Source organism: Halichoerus grypus, chromosome 1, assembly GCF_964656455.1.
Source record: "Halichoerus grypus chromosome 1, mHalGry1.hap1.1, whole genome shotgun sequence".
In the NCBI taxonomy this organism is placed as follows: Eukaryota; Metazoa; Chordata; class Mammalia; order Carnivora; family Phocidae; genus Halichoerus; species Halichoerus grypus.
In genome coordinates this window covers 196,871,320-196,886,758 of record NC_135712.1, presented here as the reverse complement: position 1 = coordinate 196,886,758, position 15,439 = coordinate 196,871,320, and the positions used below count along the sequence as shown (strand labels likewise).

At 39.9% G+C, this 15,439-nt stretch overlaps 1 protein-coding gene across 1 annotated transcript in view; it reads right to left on the bottom strand.

Annotated features, from left to right (window-relative positions):
• Positions 1–14,433, bottom strand: part of DCAF1 (DDB1 and CUL4 associated factor 1) — a 73,616-nt gene extending 59,183 nt beyond the window's left edge. The window contains exons 1-3 of the mRNA XM_036074896.2: positions 14,279–14,433; positions 5,422–5,539; positions 320–396 (exon numbers count right to left, since the gene is read on the bottom strand). Coding sequence (XP_035930789.1) covers positions 320–396; positions 5,422–5,531 — 187 coding nt within the window. The 5' untranslated portion in view covers positions 5,532–5,539; positions 14,279–14,433. The remainder of the gene's footprint in view (positions 1–319; positions 397–5,421; positions 5,540–14,278) is intronic.
• Positions 14,434–15,439: the final 1,006 nt, after the last annotated feature.

The window sequence follows — 15,439 nt, the reverse complement described above, 5'->3', positions numbered from 1 at the left end:
ATCTCTTTGGGGTTAAAAGTCAGAAAGGGAGAACATTTTTCCCTTTTTAAGTAACATACCAATAGTGTCAGTAAAGTATACCTACATAATTTAGTTCCTTGAAGTTAGTTATCTTCTATTTGATATATAAACATTACAAATATTTCAATTTTTTCAGGAATTTATTTTTCCTCACTACTCCCACCTTGAGCAATATTTTAACAATTAGATGATCTTACAACCTAGCAGGAAAGATGCTATTTCAATTGTAAATTTTCCTATGAAGCTATTTCCTTTTGTTAGAAAATTAGAGTCAGGCTTAAGAGAACACAGGTCTCACCAGGATGTCGGTCATCAAATGGGTCTGGATCTCCCTTACGATATTCTTCAGTTTCTTTTTCAATCAATTCAGACATCCTAGCACAAAGGGAAGACAGGGTCAACTCTAGACAAGCATACTAAAAAATGTACCACCACCTACAATAGTCAATTCAACAATCAAGGTGTAAAATAGAAGCAAAAAGTTAGAAAAAAGATATTTCCCGATGAACACAGAGATCTAAACAACCATCTCATAAAACAATTTCCACTCCCAAACACATTCTTCTCTCCACTTTCTGGTCTCAAAAAATAGCACTACCATCCTCTCAGGAGCCTAGGAGTCATCGTTAAAACCTTTTCTCCTCATCCCCCACAACAATAATTCTTGTCAGCTCTACCTACAAAGTATTTCCTGACTTCAATCATTTCTTTCAATCTTGACCATTCCTATCCTTGCCCAGAACACCATCAATTGCCTGAACTCCTTGCAATAGCCTTTTCCCCAACTTCTTGCTTCAGTGCTTGACACAAAATTCATTCTCCAACTTCCAATGATTTACCACAATAACTTCAATTATACCCAAACACTATCATGGCTTACACCAACCCAGCTTCTGTCTGCATCTCTGACTTCTATTCTCCATTCTCCCTTCATTAAGCTTCAGTCATATGGCTTTCTCTGCTCTCCAAAGAGCCCAAGTTCATAATTGTTTCAGGACCTAAGTGCTATTACTTCAGCCTGTAACATTCTTCCCCCCACCTAAGCTCCCACCCCTACCCCAAGCCACCAATTATCTGCTTTCTCTCACCAAAGATTAGTTTTGCTTATTCTAGAATGTCATACAAATGGAATCATATATACTCTTTTCATAACTGGCTTCTTTAGTTCAGCATATTTTGAGTGATCCATGTTGTTTGTTGCGTGTATCAAGTCTTTTTTTATTCATGCTTTTTGAAATAAGAAAAATCACATTTTGAATACCCTAAGCAAGAATGACATTTTAACCCATTATAATGACAATCAAATACAAGGCTATCATACTCTCCAACCTCTACAATGCTCTGTCCTGACTCAAACTCTACTATGTTTTATGCCCACAAAATCATACTTCCTATGGTGGTTCAATGGGTTAAGCATCTGCCTCCAGCTCAGGTCATGATCTCAGGGTCCTGGGATCGAGCCCCACATCAGGCTCCCTGCTCAGCAGGGAGTCTGTTTCTCCCTCTCCCTCTCCTTCTGTGCTCTCCCTCTCTCAAATAAAGTCTTTAAAAAAAACAAACAAAAACAAAACGATACTTCCTAGTCTTAAAAGCTAAGCTCCCTGCAAAAGCTCTTGCCTACTCTGGCACATTTTTCCCCATTAAGGCTCAAAAATATATCTACTTTTCTACCCTTCCCTTTAAACTCTGAAAATTCACTTTGCCACAAAGGGCTACCACACAAAATATGTTTACAATTATACAATGTAATATCTACCAATAACTTCTCTTGAAGTTCTGTTGAAACTAAGCAATATAGCACAGTGGAAGTGAAAAGATTCTGGAGCCAGCTGGCCAGGGTTCAAATCATACTTCTTCCACTGTGTGTGACTCTAGTCAAGTTACTTAACCTTTCTATGCCTCATCTGTAAAATAAATCTTATAGAGTTTCCTTGAGGTTTAAGGTAATATATGTTCTCTGCTTAAAATAAAACCTGACATGTGAGAGCTAATTAAGTATTGTTACAATGAAAACTGAGAATCAAAAATAAATAGAAAAACAATTTAAGGTAGATTTGACTGGGACAGGATAGGAAGGAGCCTTCTGGAGGCAGAACTCAAGTTGTTTAACCTGATGTAGGTGGTAAGTTTTGCAAGTAAAGAATCCATCAAGCAGAGTACTGTATATATCTCAGTAATATAAAAAAACAAACCACAGAACCTGGGTAATGCTCACATAGCTTGGCCCAATGCCAGTTCCTTTTCACAGAATCAAGTCAAAGGCTTGATTATAATAGATAATATAACAATACAAATAATAAATAAAAACTCAAAGTTATAAGAAGCCACACACATTTTTCTTAGGAAAACTGTCAAAAAATCATGAAATTTGTGGCCTATAAAAGAATAGGCAAGCCTGAAATTCATTGCTTTTCAAGGAATATACCAAAACACCTACACCTGCGGCCAGTAGAGGTGGGGGGGTAAGGGAGAGACCATAGACGTGTGAAAGAACTTTAGGAAATATTCAGTGAACTAACACACCCACAATCTGGATGATAGGAATTGCCCCTTTCTAAAATAAACTATACTTTTAATTCATTTTACTGTCTCTTAACACTTCCTGTCTAACTTTAAAGATCTTTTAAAGATCCTGCTCCATGTAACTTTATTTTCCATTCCTACCTTATATTCACCCTCCACTCAGGTGAGGCCCATTTCCTCACTGCCACAAAAACACGTCCCAGTTCCTTCTCCCCTCAATGCTTTTTTCAGTCACATTTTTCACTTCTCCTAGAAAACCCTGACTCTTTGCTTTTCATCAAGCTATATTCTACCATCTTTCAAGTCCCTATTCCAAAAAACCTTTACCACATCCTGTACTGGATTACCACTCCTAACTGGAGTTAGAAGTTAAAAGCCAAAATTTCAAGCTTAGCTTTCCGCTATCTGGCTATGTTGTTTTTGCAAGTAGCTCCAAGGATGGCTGTCATTTAACAATGTAGCTCTCAGCGATACTTTTAGTGACAAATGAAATTAGGTTCAGGGAAGTATCTGACAGTCCCCACACACAAAAGGTCCTCAAATATTTGCTGAGTGAATAAAAGAAACCGACTCATTCAAGTTCTTTCCATTCTCATAACCCATGCAATATTTAGGAATCATACTGCCCAGTTTAGCACCTCATTGTATACTAATTTGTACTACTCTTCATTGTTTCATATCTGTTAGTTGCCTCCCAGACGGTTATCTCCTTGAGGACAGAGCCCCTCTACTTTAGGCTTTACACTACTAAGTATCATAGCACAGTGACAAAGTTGAGGGTCAAATATGATTATGGATGTGAAATAATCTTGAAAATAAAACACTATCTTTAGTATATGTACTCAATAAATATTTTTTCCAATTAAGTGAACCTACCACTAACATTAACATCCCTATTTATGACTCTCTCCTCTCAGTCACACCAATAATCACATTTTAACTGCACAATACTTAGATTCTTTAAATTCACTGTGGCTGCATTTCAAGTATCTTGTGATTAGTAGTTCTTAATCTCCACTGCCTCTACAAATTAAAATCCACGTTCCACCAGTAAGCAATAATCCTGTTTCTAAAAAAAATGTACTTTTTACATGTTCCCCATGTATCAAGAGCAACAAAGCATTTATCCCCACTTAAATTTTCATAAGATCATAAGTTCTCTTTATTCCTCTAGAATACATCATTGCACAAACAAAAGGCCTTTTTCTCTGCTATATCAAAGATTAAATGTTAAAGATCCCCATGTTCCACTGACCGCCTCCTTAGAAAAACCATGGGCATCCCTCTCCGGCCTTTATTTTTCACTCTCCTGTTTCACACATCATTCAGGAAAATTATGTCCCACACAGTTGCTATGTACCAGGCATGCACATGTCATTGTCTGTGGAGACACCAATAAAAAGGTATAGTACCTGTCTTTAAAAAAACTTATAATTAAAAAAAAAAAAACCTTACAATTTAGTGAAATAACACATGCAAAAAAAAAATTATAGTACAATTTGGTTAAGAGTTAAAATGGGGGAAATTATAATTATACATTTTATATATACATTTGTGTGTGTACATACACACACACACAAATGACTGGAGTATTAAAAAAGAAAAAAAAAGGAGTGCCCAAACCTACCTGGGGATGTCAAAGTCAGAGTTTTACAGACCTGATTCTCAAACTGCTTCTCGAAAGGATGAGAGTTTGCCAGGCAGACAGACATACCAAGGAAAGGCATTTCAGGCCAAAGGAACAGCAAGTGTAAAGGCACACAGACATTAGAAAATATGGTACTATTCCTTAATGAAGAAGACTAACACTATGAGGCAGAAAAAAGAGGTAGAGGCCAAATCATAAATGGCTTCATAGAGGCGCCTGGGTGGCTCAGTCGTTAAGTGTCTGCCTTCAGCTCAGGTCACGATCCCAGGGTCCTGCTTCTCCCTCTCCCACTCCCCCTGCTTGTGTTCCCTCTCTAGCTGTCTCTCTGTCAAATAAATTAATAAAATCTTTAAAAAATACATAAGTAAATAAAATAAATAAATAAATAAATGGATTCGTAGGCCACTCTAAAATAGAGTATAGGAAAATATTCTGTAGGAAAAATAGAGCCAGAGAAGAGGTATGATCAAAGGTATGACAATCAGATCTGTGTATAAGAGGACTCTTTCAGCAAAGAGGAGGATATGTTAGAAGATGGTAAACTGGAGATGGAGAGAAAATTCACACTGCCTAAGAGGCCAGTCAAAACATGATCAGTATCTAATGAAGAAGTGGTAAGGGGGAATGGGGAAGAAGAGAAAGCAGAAATTCTCAGGGCCTGGGACTAAACTGTGTTAGTATAAGAAGACACTGCACACCAAAGTGGAGAGTGCAAAAGCACAAACTGTGAATGAGAAAGGAAGCAGAATGAAGATGATAAGCTCTACTGTAGACATGGTATGTTCAGGTGTCTGCAAATAGCCAGGTAAAGATGTGTACACTAAGCAGCTGAGAAAAAGGTCTGAGATTTTTAAAAAGAGGGATCTGAAGTAGAAATAGTGATTTGAAAGTTAACCTAAGAATAATGTTTTAAATCATGGATAGGAATGAAACTATCTAGGTAGAATATTTAGGGTGAAGAGAAAAAAGAACCACCAACAAAACCCTAAGGGTGAAACACAGACAAGAGAAGAACCTACGAAGGAGAATAAGGACCAACAGCCTGAGAAGAAAAGTAAGAAAGTTTCAAGAAGTAGTGAGATAAAGACTGGTTCTGAAAGAAAAAAATGGATTTAGAATTCAGTCAAGATGAAAATGTTCCCATACTATCCTCCAATTTTTTCAACTGAATTTTTCAATTTTCAATCCATTTTTCAAATGAATTTCTAAAAAAACATAACTGTTCATACCTGGTAAGGATAGGTACCATGTCCTGTCCACTGCCATGTTCCTTTTCCCACTGCTCCAGCAGGGTAGTGAGCTCAGCTTTGGAGTCCACATGCACCGCTACTGTAGTCATGGCTTGGCCTAAGGAATCAAAAATATATGTAAATAACACATGAACACAGGCAAATAAACCTGACATGCTTCCTACAAAAAAGTGAGAAGAGGGGAGAAGAGGGATGAGCAAGCAACAAAAAACTTAACTCCCAGACCCTTCACATAATTTTATTTGTGGTACAATGGGACACGCAGCATTGGGAGCCAGGATACTCTTCTTCAAGTCCTTTCACCCCCTCCCAACCTCGGTTTGCTCCACTGTCAACTGAGACAAGGAACTGGATCAAAATCGTGATTCTCACCCTTTCTAGGATCAGGAACCCCTCTAAGAAACAGACAAAAAGCTAGGGTCCCTTTCTCTCCTCAAAAATGCATACACGTGGGGCACCTGGATGGCTCAGTGGGTTAAGCGTCTGACTCTTGGTTTCGGCTCAGGTCATGACCTCCTGGTCATGGGATCAAGCCCCGCACTGATCAGCGAGGAGGAGTCGGCTTTGGATTCTCTCTCCCTCTCCTTCCCCTTCTGCCACTCCCCCCGCCTCTCTAACAATTATTATAATCTTTTTTTAAAAAATGCATACACCTACATACCACACACACACACAAATCCCTACTCTAGATCCCTGAGGTCCAAAACTTTGAAGCAACCTTTTTTAGTAGAAAATGTGGCAAAAATCACTCCCCAAAATATTCTGCTCTTCTAAGTCTTTGGGGGAAAGTTCTATGAAAGATAAATAATATGTCCCTGTCAATTCTTTTTTTCTTTTAAGAATTTATTTATTTGAGAGAGAGAGCAAGTGTGAGAGAGCACAAGCAGGGGGAGAGGGAGAAGCGGGATCCCCACTGAGCAGGGAGCCTGATGTGGGGCTCCATCCTAGGACCCTGGGATCATGACCTGAGCCGAAGGCAGACATTTAATCGACTGAGCCACCCAGGTGCCCCGTCCCTGTCAATTCTTAACAAAAGGCCAAGAACTAAAGTGGGTATCATGAAAGTTTAGAAGGAGCATTGTAATTATAAGCCCATTTGTCTTTCACGCTTCCTAACCTCTCTCACAGCTGATTTCCTAGAAGGAGCATGAGAGGCTAGAGATAGAGAAGTTGATGGGTTGAGCGGTCAGCCCAGGGATACAGAAGGACAGGGAGCTGAGACGAGCTTTGCAGGAGCCGCCTGAGAAATCCACATGAGGAAAAGAGGTTTATTTATAAGGGGCTCCAAAAGGGATAAACGAGACCCAAATGTTTAGATGGTTTACAGATCAACTTCTTTGCCAAAGCAGTCTTAGGATCAAAATGTCAGACCTTCCATGCAAAATTTGTATTTTCACAGAAACAGCAACAATTCTATAAAAACAGTCTAACACTAGAAAGAGATTACTGGCTGATCTAGGATTATTATTGACTCTTCTAAAGATACCTACCATAAGACCAAAGGAAATACTTGTGAAAGATACCACCAACTCTCTAAAATGTAAACATTGTGTTTTAATAAAGTAGAGGCAATTCTAATAGTGAACAGTGATTCATGTCACTGGAGAATAAGTGTTTCAAAAAAAAAAAGCTTTTTAATTTAAAGCCTTCTTTTCTACAGAGAAGAATCCACATTTTCAGTCTTTCTAGCCAGTCAGAAAAGGAAATGCTGCAGGTGTGACTAATACGGACCTCTGACTTTAACAATCCAGGCTGTACTTTTGATCTCAATCCACTAACTACACATTTTTTAAAATAACCTGATTTGGAATAATTTTAGATTTACAAGAAAGTTGCAAAGGTATTAGAATTCACATATACCCCTTACCCAGTTCAGTTTCTCCTAATGCCATCGTATTATTTAATAGTGGAATAATGTCAAAATTAAGAAACCCAACATTGGTATATTATCATTAACTAAACTCAACTTGTTTCAGATTTCACCAATTTTTCCATCCATGTCCTTTTTCTGTTCCAAGATCTCATCCAGGATACTACACTGCATTTAGGTGTCATGTCTCCCTCATGTACTTTGGTCTATGACAGTTTTTGAGTTGTTCCTTGTTTTTCATGACCTTGACAATCCTGAGGAATACTGGGGGGGGGGGGGAAGAGTGGGGACATTTTATGATAAAGATCTAGAAACTGTGCAAAGAAGTTAAAAGCAAAATTAAGCTCCTAAGACACATCCTAAAAGTGTAAGAGAGAGATGGCTTTACTGGTGAACTCTAATAAAATGTTTAAAGAAAATTAACATCAATCCTCAAATTCTTCCACAAAATAGAAGAGGAAGAACACTTCCTAATCTATTCCATGAAGCCAACATTACTCTGATGCCTAAGCCAAATAAAGCCAACACAAGAAAACTACAAATATCTTTTATTAATACACATGCAAAAATCTCAACAAAATACTAGCAAGCTGAATACAGCAGCACATTAACAGAAATATGTATCATGACCAAGTGGGATTTATCCTAGAAATGCAAAGGTGGTTTGACATACAAAAATCAACTAATGTAACATATTAATAGGATGACGGAAAAAAAAACATGTTCATCTGATTGATATGGAAAAAGCATCTGATAAAATCCATTACCCTTCTGTGGATAAAAAAAAAACACTCAAATTGGGAACAGAAGAGAACTTCCTCAACATGGTAGAGGGCATTAAAAAAAAAAAAAACCCACAGCTAACATTATAGTCAATGGTGAGACTGAAAGCTTTCTCCCTAAAATCACAAAAAAAGACAAGGATGCCTGCTTTCACACTTATATTAAACATCACACTAGAGCTCTAGCCAGAGCAATTAGGTAAGAAAAAGAAAAAAGGCATCCAAGTTGGAAAAGAGGAAGTAAAACTATCCTTATTCACAGGTGACATGATTCTATACAGAAAGAATCTGCAAAAAACTAGTAGTGCTAATTAACAAATTTTAGCAGTCACAGAGTACAGATCAACACACAGAAATCAGGTATACTGCTATATGCTAGCAATGAACAATCCAAATATGAAATTAAGAAAACAATTTCACTGGGGCACCTGGCTGGCTCAGTCAGAAGAGCATGCAACTCTTGATCTCAGGGCTGTGAGTTTGAGCCCCACATTGAGTGTAGAAATTACTAAAAATAAATAAATAAAATAAAATGAACTTTAAAAAAAAAGTATCATTTATAATAGCACCAAAAATAATAAAATATTAAGGAATAAGTTTAACCCCAAAAAGCACAAGACTTATACACTGAAATCTATAATACACTGCTGGGATAAACTAGAGAAGAACTAAATAAATAAATGGAAAAACATCTTATGTTTATGGATTAGAAGACTTAATATTGTTAAGATGGCAATACTCTCTAAAGTGGTCAATAGTCAATACAATCCCTATCAAAATCGTAATGACCTTTTTTTTGCAAAAATGGAAACATTGAAAACCAAAACTATCTTAAAAAGAACAAAGTTGGAAAATTCACACTTCTGATTTCAAAACTTAGTACAAGACTACAGTGATCAAAACACTATCCTGGGCGCTTGGGTGGCTCAGTTGGTTAAGCGACTGCCTTCAGCTCAGGTCATGATCCTGGAGTCCCGGGATCGAGTCCCACATCAGGCTCCCTGCTCAGCAAGGAGCCTGCTTCTCCCTCTGACCCTCTCCCCTCTCATGTGCTCTCTCTCTCTCATTCTCTCTGTCTCAAATAAATAAATAAAATCTTTAAAAAAAAAAAAAAAAAAAAAAAAAAAAAACACTATCCTACTGGCGTTAGGACAGGCACATACACCAGTGCAAAAGAACTCAGAGTCCAGAAATAAAATCTCACATTTATGGCTAACTAATTTTCAGTTAAGTGTGCCAGACCATTCAACAGGGAAAGAATTTATTGAAAGACCAGTAGACTGTTAGTAGAAAGACTAACGGTATGTCAACAAATTCTGCTGAGAAAACTGGATATCCACATGCAAAAGAATGAAGCTGAATCCTTGACTCACACCACATAAAAAATTAGTTCAAAATGGGTAAAGACCTAAATGTAGAAGCTTAAACTATAAAACTCTTAGAGGTAAACATAGGGGTAAATCTTCGTGACCCTGAAACTGGCAAGGGATTTTTACTTGTGACACCAAAAGCATAAGCAACAAAACAACAAACAGATAAATTAGACTTAACCTTTAAAACTTTTGTGCATCAAATGACATTGTCAAGAAAATGAAAAGACAAACCATGAAATGGGAGAAAATATTTGCAAATCATGTATCTGATAAGGATCCTGGATAGGATATATAAAGAACTCCTACAATTCAATAACAACAACAACAACAACAAACCCCAATTTTAAAATGGGCCGAAGGGCGCCTGGGTGGCTCAGTTGGTTAAGCATCTGCCTTCGGCTCAGGTCATGATCCCAGGGTCCTGGGATTGAGTCCCACATCAGGCTCCCTACTCAGGGGAGAGTCTGCTTCTCCCTCTGCCCCTCCCCCCGGTCATGCTCACTCATGTGCACGCTCTTTCTCTCTCGCAAAAATTAATTAATTAAAATGGGCAGAGATCCTGAATGGGCGCTTCTCCAAAGATCCACAAATGGCTAACAAGTACATGAAAATATGCTCAACATCATAAGCCATCAGAGAAATGAAAATCAAAACCACAGTGAGATACCACTAACACCTACTAGAATGACTCTAAACAAAAAATCAGAAAATAAGCATTGGCAGGATGTGGAGAAACTGGAATGCACACTGCTAGTGGGAATGTAAAATGGCACGACTACGGAAAACAGTTTGGCCCCTCCTCAAAAAGTTTTAAGAAAAAGTTAAATATAGAATTACCATATGACCCAGCAATTCCACATCAAGGTATATACCCAAAAGAACTGAAAACAGATATTCAAAGAAATATTTGTACACAAATGTTCAAAGTAGCATACTCGCAAAAGCCAAAAGGTGGAAACAATAGCCAAAAGATGTTCATCAAAGGATGAATGGATAAACAAAACATAGTTACATTCATACAATGCACTATTATTCAGCCATAGAAAGAAATGAAGTACAGATAGATGTTAGAGCTACTAATGAAAACTGAAAATATGCTAAGTGAAAGAAGCCAGGCACAAAAGGTTATATGTTGTAGGATTCTATTTATGTGAAACATCCAGAATAGATAAATCCATCAGAAAGCTGCCTACTGGTTGCCAGGGGCTTGGGGAAGGGGGAAATATGGAATGATGGAAATTGGGTGATGAAAATGTCTTGGAACTAAAAGAGGTAATGGTTGCACAACATCATTAGTCTACTAAAGGCCAACTGAACTGAACACTCTAAAATGGTTAGTGATCAATTTATAGTATGTGAATTTTACCACAATTTTTTTTTAAGTGGAAAAAAAGGGGTGCCTAGGTGGCTCAGTCAGCTAAGCGCCCAACTCTTGATCTCAGCTCAGGTCTCGATCTCAGGGTTGTGAGTTCAAACCCCACACTGGGCTCCATGTGCAGTGCGGAGCCTACTTTAAAAAACTAAAAATAAAAATAAAAAAATAAAGGGGCGCCTGGGTGGCTCAGCCAGATAAGCATCTGCCTTCTGCTCAGGGTCCTGGGATCGAGCCCCTCATCAGGCTCCCTTCTTGGTGGGGAGCCTGCTTCTGCTTCTCCCTCGCCCTCTGCCGCTCCCCCTGCTTGTGCTTGCTCTCTCTTTCTCTGTCGAATAAATAAATAAAATCTTTAAAAAAATAAAAATAGGTGTGCCTGGGTGGCTCAGTCGTTAAGCGTCTGCCTTCGGCTCAGATCATGATCCCAGGGTCCTGGGATGGAGCCCCACATCTGGCTCCCTGCTCCACGGGAAGCCTGCTTCTCCCTCTCCCACTCCCCTTGCTTGTGTTCCTTCTCTCGCTGTGTCTCTCCCTGCCAATAAATAAATAAAATCTTAAAAAATAAAAAATAAAAAAATAAAATGGAAAAAAGATCAGGTGGGAATGCCTATTGGTTAACCTGTGACCAACATAGTAGAGCACATAAAGCCAAAGTTTAAGGCAAACATTACGTTTAATAAAGGTCAACTCAAGAGCATTAAAATAACAGAATTTTAGAGTTCAATTTAGAAACATATTCTTTTCAAAACTTGCAATTAAGTATGCTTAAGAATAATTATAACTTTGGAAATGATCACTTGCCCAGGAAAAATATAAACTCAGACTAAAATAATATCGATGATAATTCATTCAATTATCAATGAAAGACGATTAATATAAAATGTTAAAGGTGCAGTCATCTTATTGTGCATAGACAGCGAAGGTACATTACTCAATTCACCATGTTTTAAAGTGAGCTCTTTAAGTGGTACACAGAATTTATGGCCTATCCAATAATGACACAATAGTTACCAATTACTGAATATTAATATGAGACAGATATTTGGCTCATTTCTTACGTTATTCTGAATTTTCACAACACCCTGCCCTTTTTTACAGATGATAGAATGGACTGAGAGAAGTCCCAAAGACTAATCAATTGGTACTTGGTAGAAAAGGGTTTCAAGCATTCACATGCCAACTCTGCAGATATACCTAGGAGATCTTGGTCAAGTTATTTAACTTCTCCAAATCTCGACTGCCTTATCTGTAAAATGGAAATGGTTGTTGTGAGGGTTAAACGGTAATACTGTCCATACAATGAAATAATATAAAGTCCTACAAAAAATATGTGGAACGTCTTCATCCTAAAGGTTGCCTGCCAATATTTAGGGGTGATGTGTCTGCAACTAATTTCCAAATGATTCCACAAAATAAGAAATACACACCACACCTACAGAAAAAATATAACAAAATATCAATAATCATGAATCTGGATGGATAAACGAGTGTTCATTTCACTACTCTTTCAACCATTTGAAAATTTCCATAATTAAGAAGTTGAAAAAAATTAAGACGGATTTCCTTTCCTAATTTGAACCAGTTCTCAAATATATATCAAATGAGAAAAGCAAAGTGTATGTATATGCATGCACCCACTCCCTGAATAAAGTATCTCTGGACGAACACACAAGAAACAGATAATACCTATTACTCTTGTGCAGGTAACAGACTTTCTGAGAAGTAATGGTAGGATAAAGATTTTTCAGGATAGGTTATTAACCCAGCTCTATCATTTTTCCGCTATTTTGTAAACTTAACTGTTTAAATCATAAAATCTGTCCTCCCCAAATACACAATATTTAATGGCCTATTCGGCAGAAACTACACCAAAGCCTAAAATCAAGTCCATGTTAAGGACAGATCTCATAAGGTTAAAATCGGGAAACAAATGTCTTAAAGCATTCTTCCTTATTGGAAAAAAAAAAAAAAAAAGCGGGGGGAGGGGGAAGGGGGAGAAATCCAAGTTTGGAGCTTCAAGTAAAATTTACCCAATAATTAATATGACATATAAGATCATACAGAACAATTTTCTATTAGCGTCCATGACAATGACAAAAAAATAATAAGGAAACTGATATAAGCCCAATTGCATTCACTTCAAACTCTTGTGGTTCATTCTACCAGATTCCTCCCCTATTAAACTTAATAACTGTACAACAGGTAGAACAGTAAAACACTGTGCTCAACTACTCAAGAGATTTTGAACATAAAATGATTTCCTCTATGTTCTCCACTTTCTGTACCTATTATATCCTTAACATCCAAAATATATCACCACTCAAAAATAGATAATACTGCTATATACAAAAATCTTGACAGATCAAGCAAAAAAATACCGAATCAATTCCTAAAGAGTCTACATATACAAGCTTATATAAACCTTAAAGGTAAACTCCAATACACTGGAAAAGAAAATTACAGGACGACACTGCCAATGAACCCCTCACTCTGTACATTAAAGCGTGTAGAACAGGAAGATGATGCTAATAATTAAACGTGTATACTAATTAAAAGGCTTAACTGAGAAGGCAGAGTAAAGAAAAACTGAGGACAATGTGACGTATGCAAAGACGATTCATTTGGGACTCAAAAAAAAACCATTACACACTCCAAAATTATTCATCAACAAATGCGAAACCCAAGCGCTGACACTTGGGTAAGAGGAAGTGAGACGGAAATCGTCCAGGAAGCCAAGAGTTAAGCAAATGCCTGTCACCCCTGTTGAAAACGACTAGAACCCCCGGAAACAGGCTCCCGGGAAGCTTGGCGGGCACTCAAGAGGTTTGGTTCCACGCTGCAAGACCCACACACCTCTCTCTCCACCCCTCCCCTCCACCAGGGGGTGGGAGGAGTGCCCGGAAAGCTCCGCCCCCCTCGCCCGGTCAGAAAGCCGGACGGGTGCAAAGGGAGGTGGCACGAGGCCGAGGGAGGGGAGAGCCCGCCCAGGTGACTGGAGCTGGAGGCGGAGACACAGCCTGGGAAGGGGGCCGCCGTACGGCAGGGAAGATGGAGCCCCCCAGCCCGTACGGAAGAAAAATAGAAAGACTGGAAGGAAAAAGGTTGACGAGGGGAATGAGAGGCACCCCTCCTCCAGGCAGGGGCAAGCACACCCCTGCCCCCCAATCCGGGCGGAAGAGTTACTCTCGGGAAGCTTCTTTTGCGGACTGGGAGAAGAACGCGGAGGCCCCGCCCCCGAGCCAAGAATCTGGAGGAGGAAAAGTCCTGTCAGGCCCCGGACCCAGCCTCCCCGCCGGCCCGGCCCGCCCCCTCCCCGCCGGCGGCCCAGGCAGGTGCCGCCCCTCCCCCAGTCCGGCGCCCACTCTCCCTCCCGCCCGGCCACGCGCCCTGTCTTCTCTCGGCCTTCCCAGAGAGCCGTCTCCCTCCTTTCCCCACTCACCTTCCCGGGCGGCTCGGCCGCTCCCCCCTGACCCCGCCAGCGGCCACAGTTCACACACACCACCTCAGGTCCCGCACTCACTCTCCCTCACTCACACACAGCGCGACCACAGATCCAGAGCGGCCCACATATTATGCGTCACTCGCGTGCTACGTGCCCCGCGCGCTCGAGCGCGCGCGCGCCCCGACTTGGCGCGAGGCTCGCTGGCAGGGGGCGGGAGGAGAAATCGAAGAGCCGCGGGGCCGCCTGGGAAATGAAGTTCAGCTTGTAGGGGCGGGGCCTACCAGTCTTGATTGGTGCTTGAGCACTTACTCCCCGCGCATTGACTTCTGGGCTTTATAGTTTTTCCGCATTGACGCGAACCGCTGTGTACTCATTGGCGGCTTCGGAAGGCGGAAGCGAATAGAGAGGGATCCGATCCACCCAAGCCAGCGTTACAACCACTTGACACCTTCTCAGTACCTTATTCTGCCCTGTGTGACAGGGGTGAGCCTCTGTTCTATTCTCTCATTTGCCCCATTATACCTAGAGTATACCAGTATTTAGGAAAATATTTCCCACAAGCATATCAGAAATCACAGCACTCATTAAACAGAAGGCACTGGTTTTTCTTTGTCTTTATGCTCAAGACCTAACCTGTAGGATCAATAAATATTTATCCAGGTCTCATGTGGGGCAGAGAAAAGGGAAAAAATTAAAAGACCATAGATTAAGGCAGGGCTGACCTCAGAGTTCATCTAATTTAATTCCTTTATTTTGCAGCTGGGAAAAGAAAGGCCCAGAAAGAGTGAATGACTTGCCTAACATCCCACAAGCAATTAGCAGTGGAACCAGAACGACTCCTGACTCTGACTCAGGTGTCCCTTTTTAGGGACATGAAAAATAAATGTGACTCCACAGCTGACAGAATCTCCCTGACAAGATCCTACCCAGCCTTTCTTTCTCTGGGAGTACTGAGCAAGTTTCTATGCATTTCTATGGAGTCCTTACAGACAACACTTTAACAGGGGTGGGGACACAGGACACAGCAAGCCTGCTGCTGTGCTCAGGTTCCACAACTAGTAAGAAGCTAGCCAGAGCCTGGATGCAGGTCTCCTGATTCCATTCCCTGCTTTCCAGAAGAGACCTCCCTCCTCATTTGTAATTTGGAGTAGCTGCTCA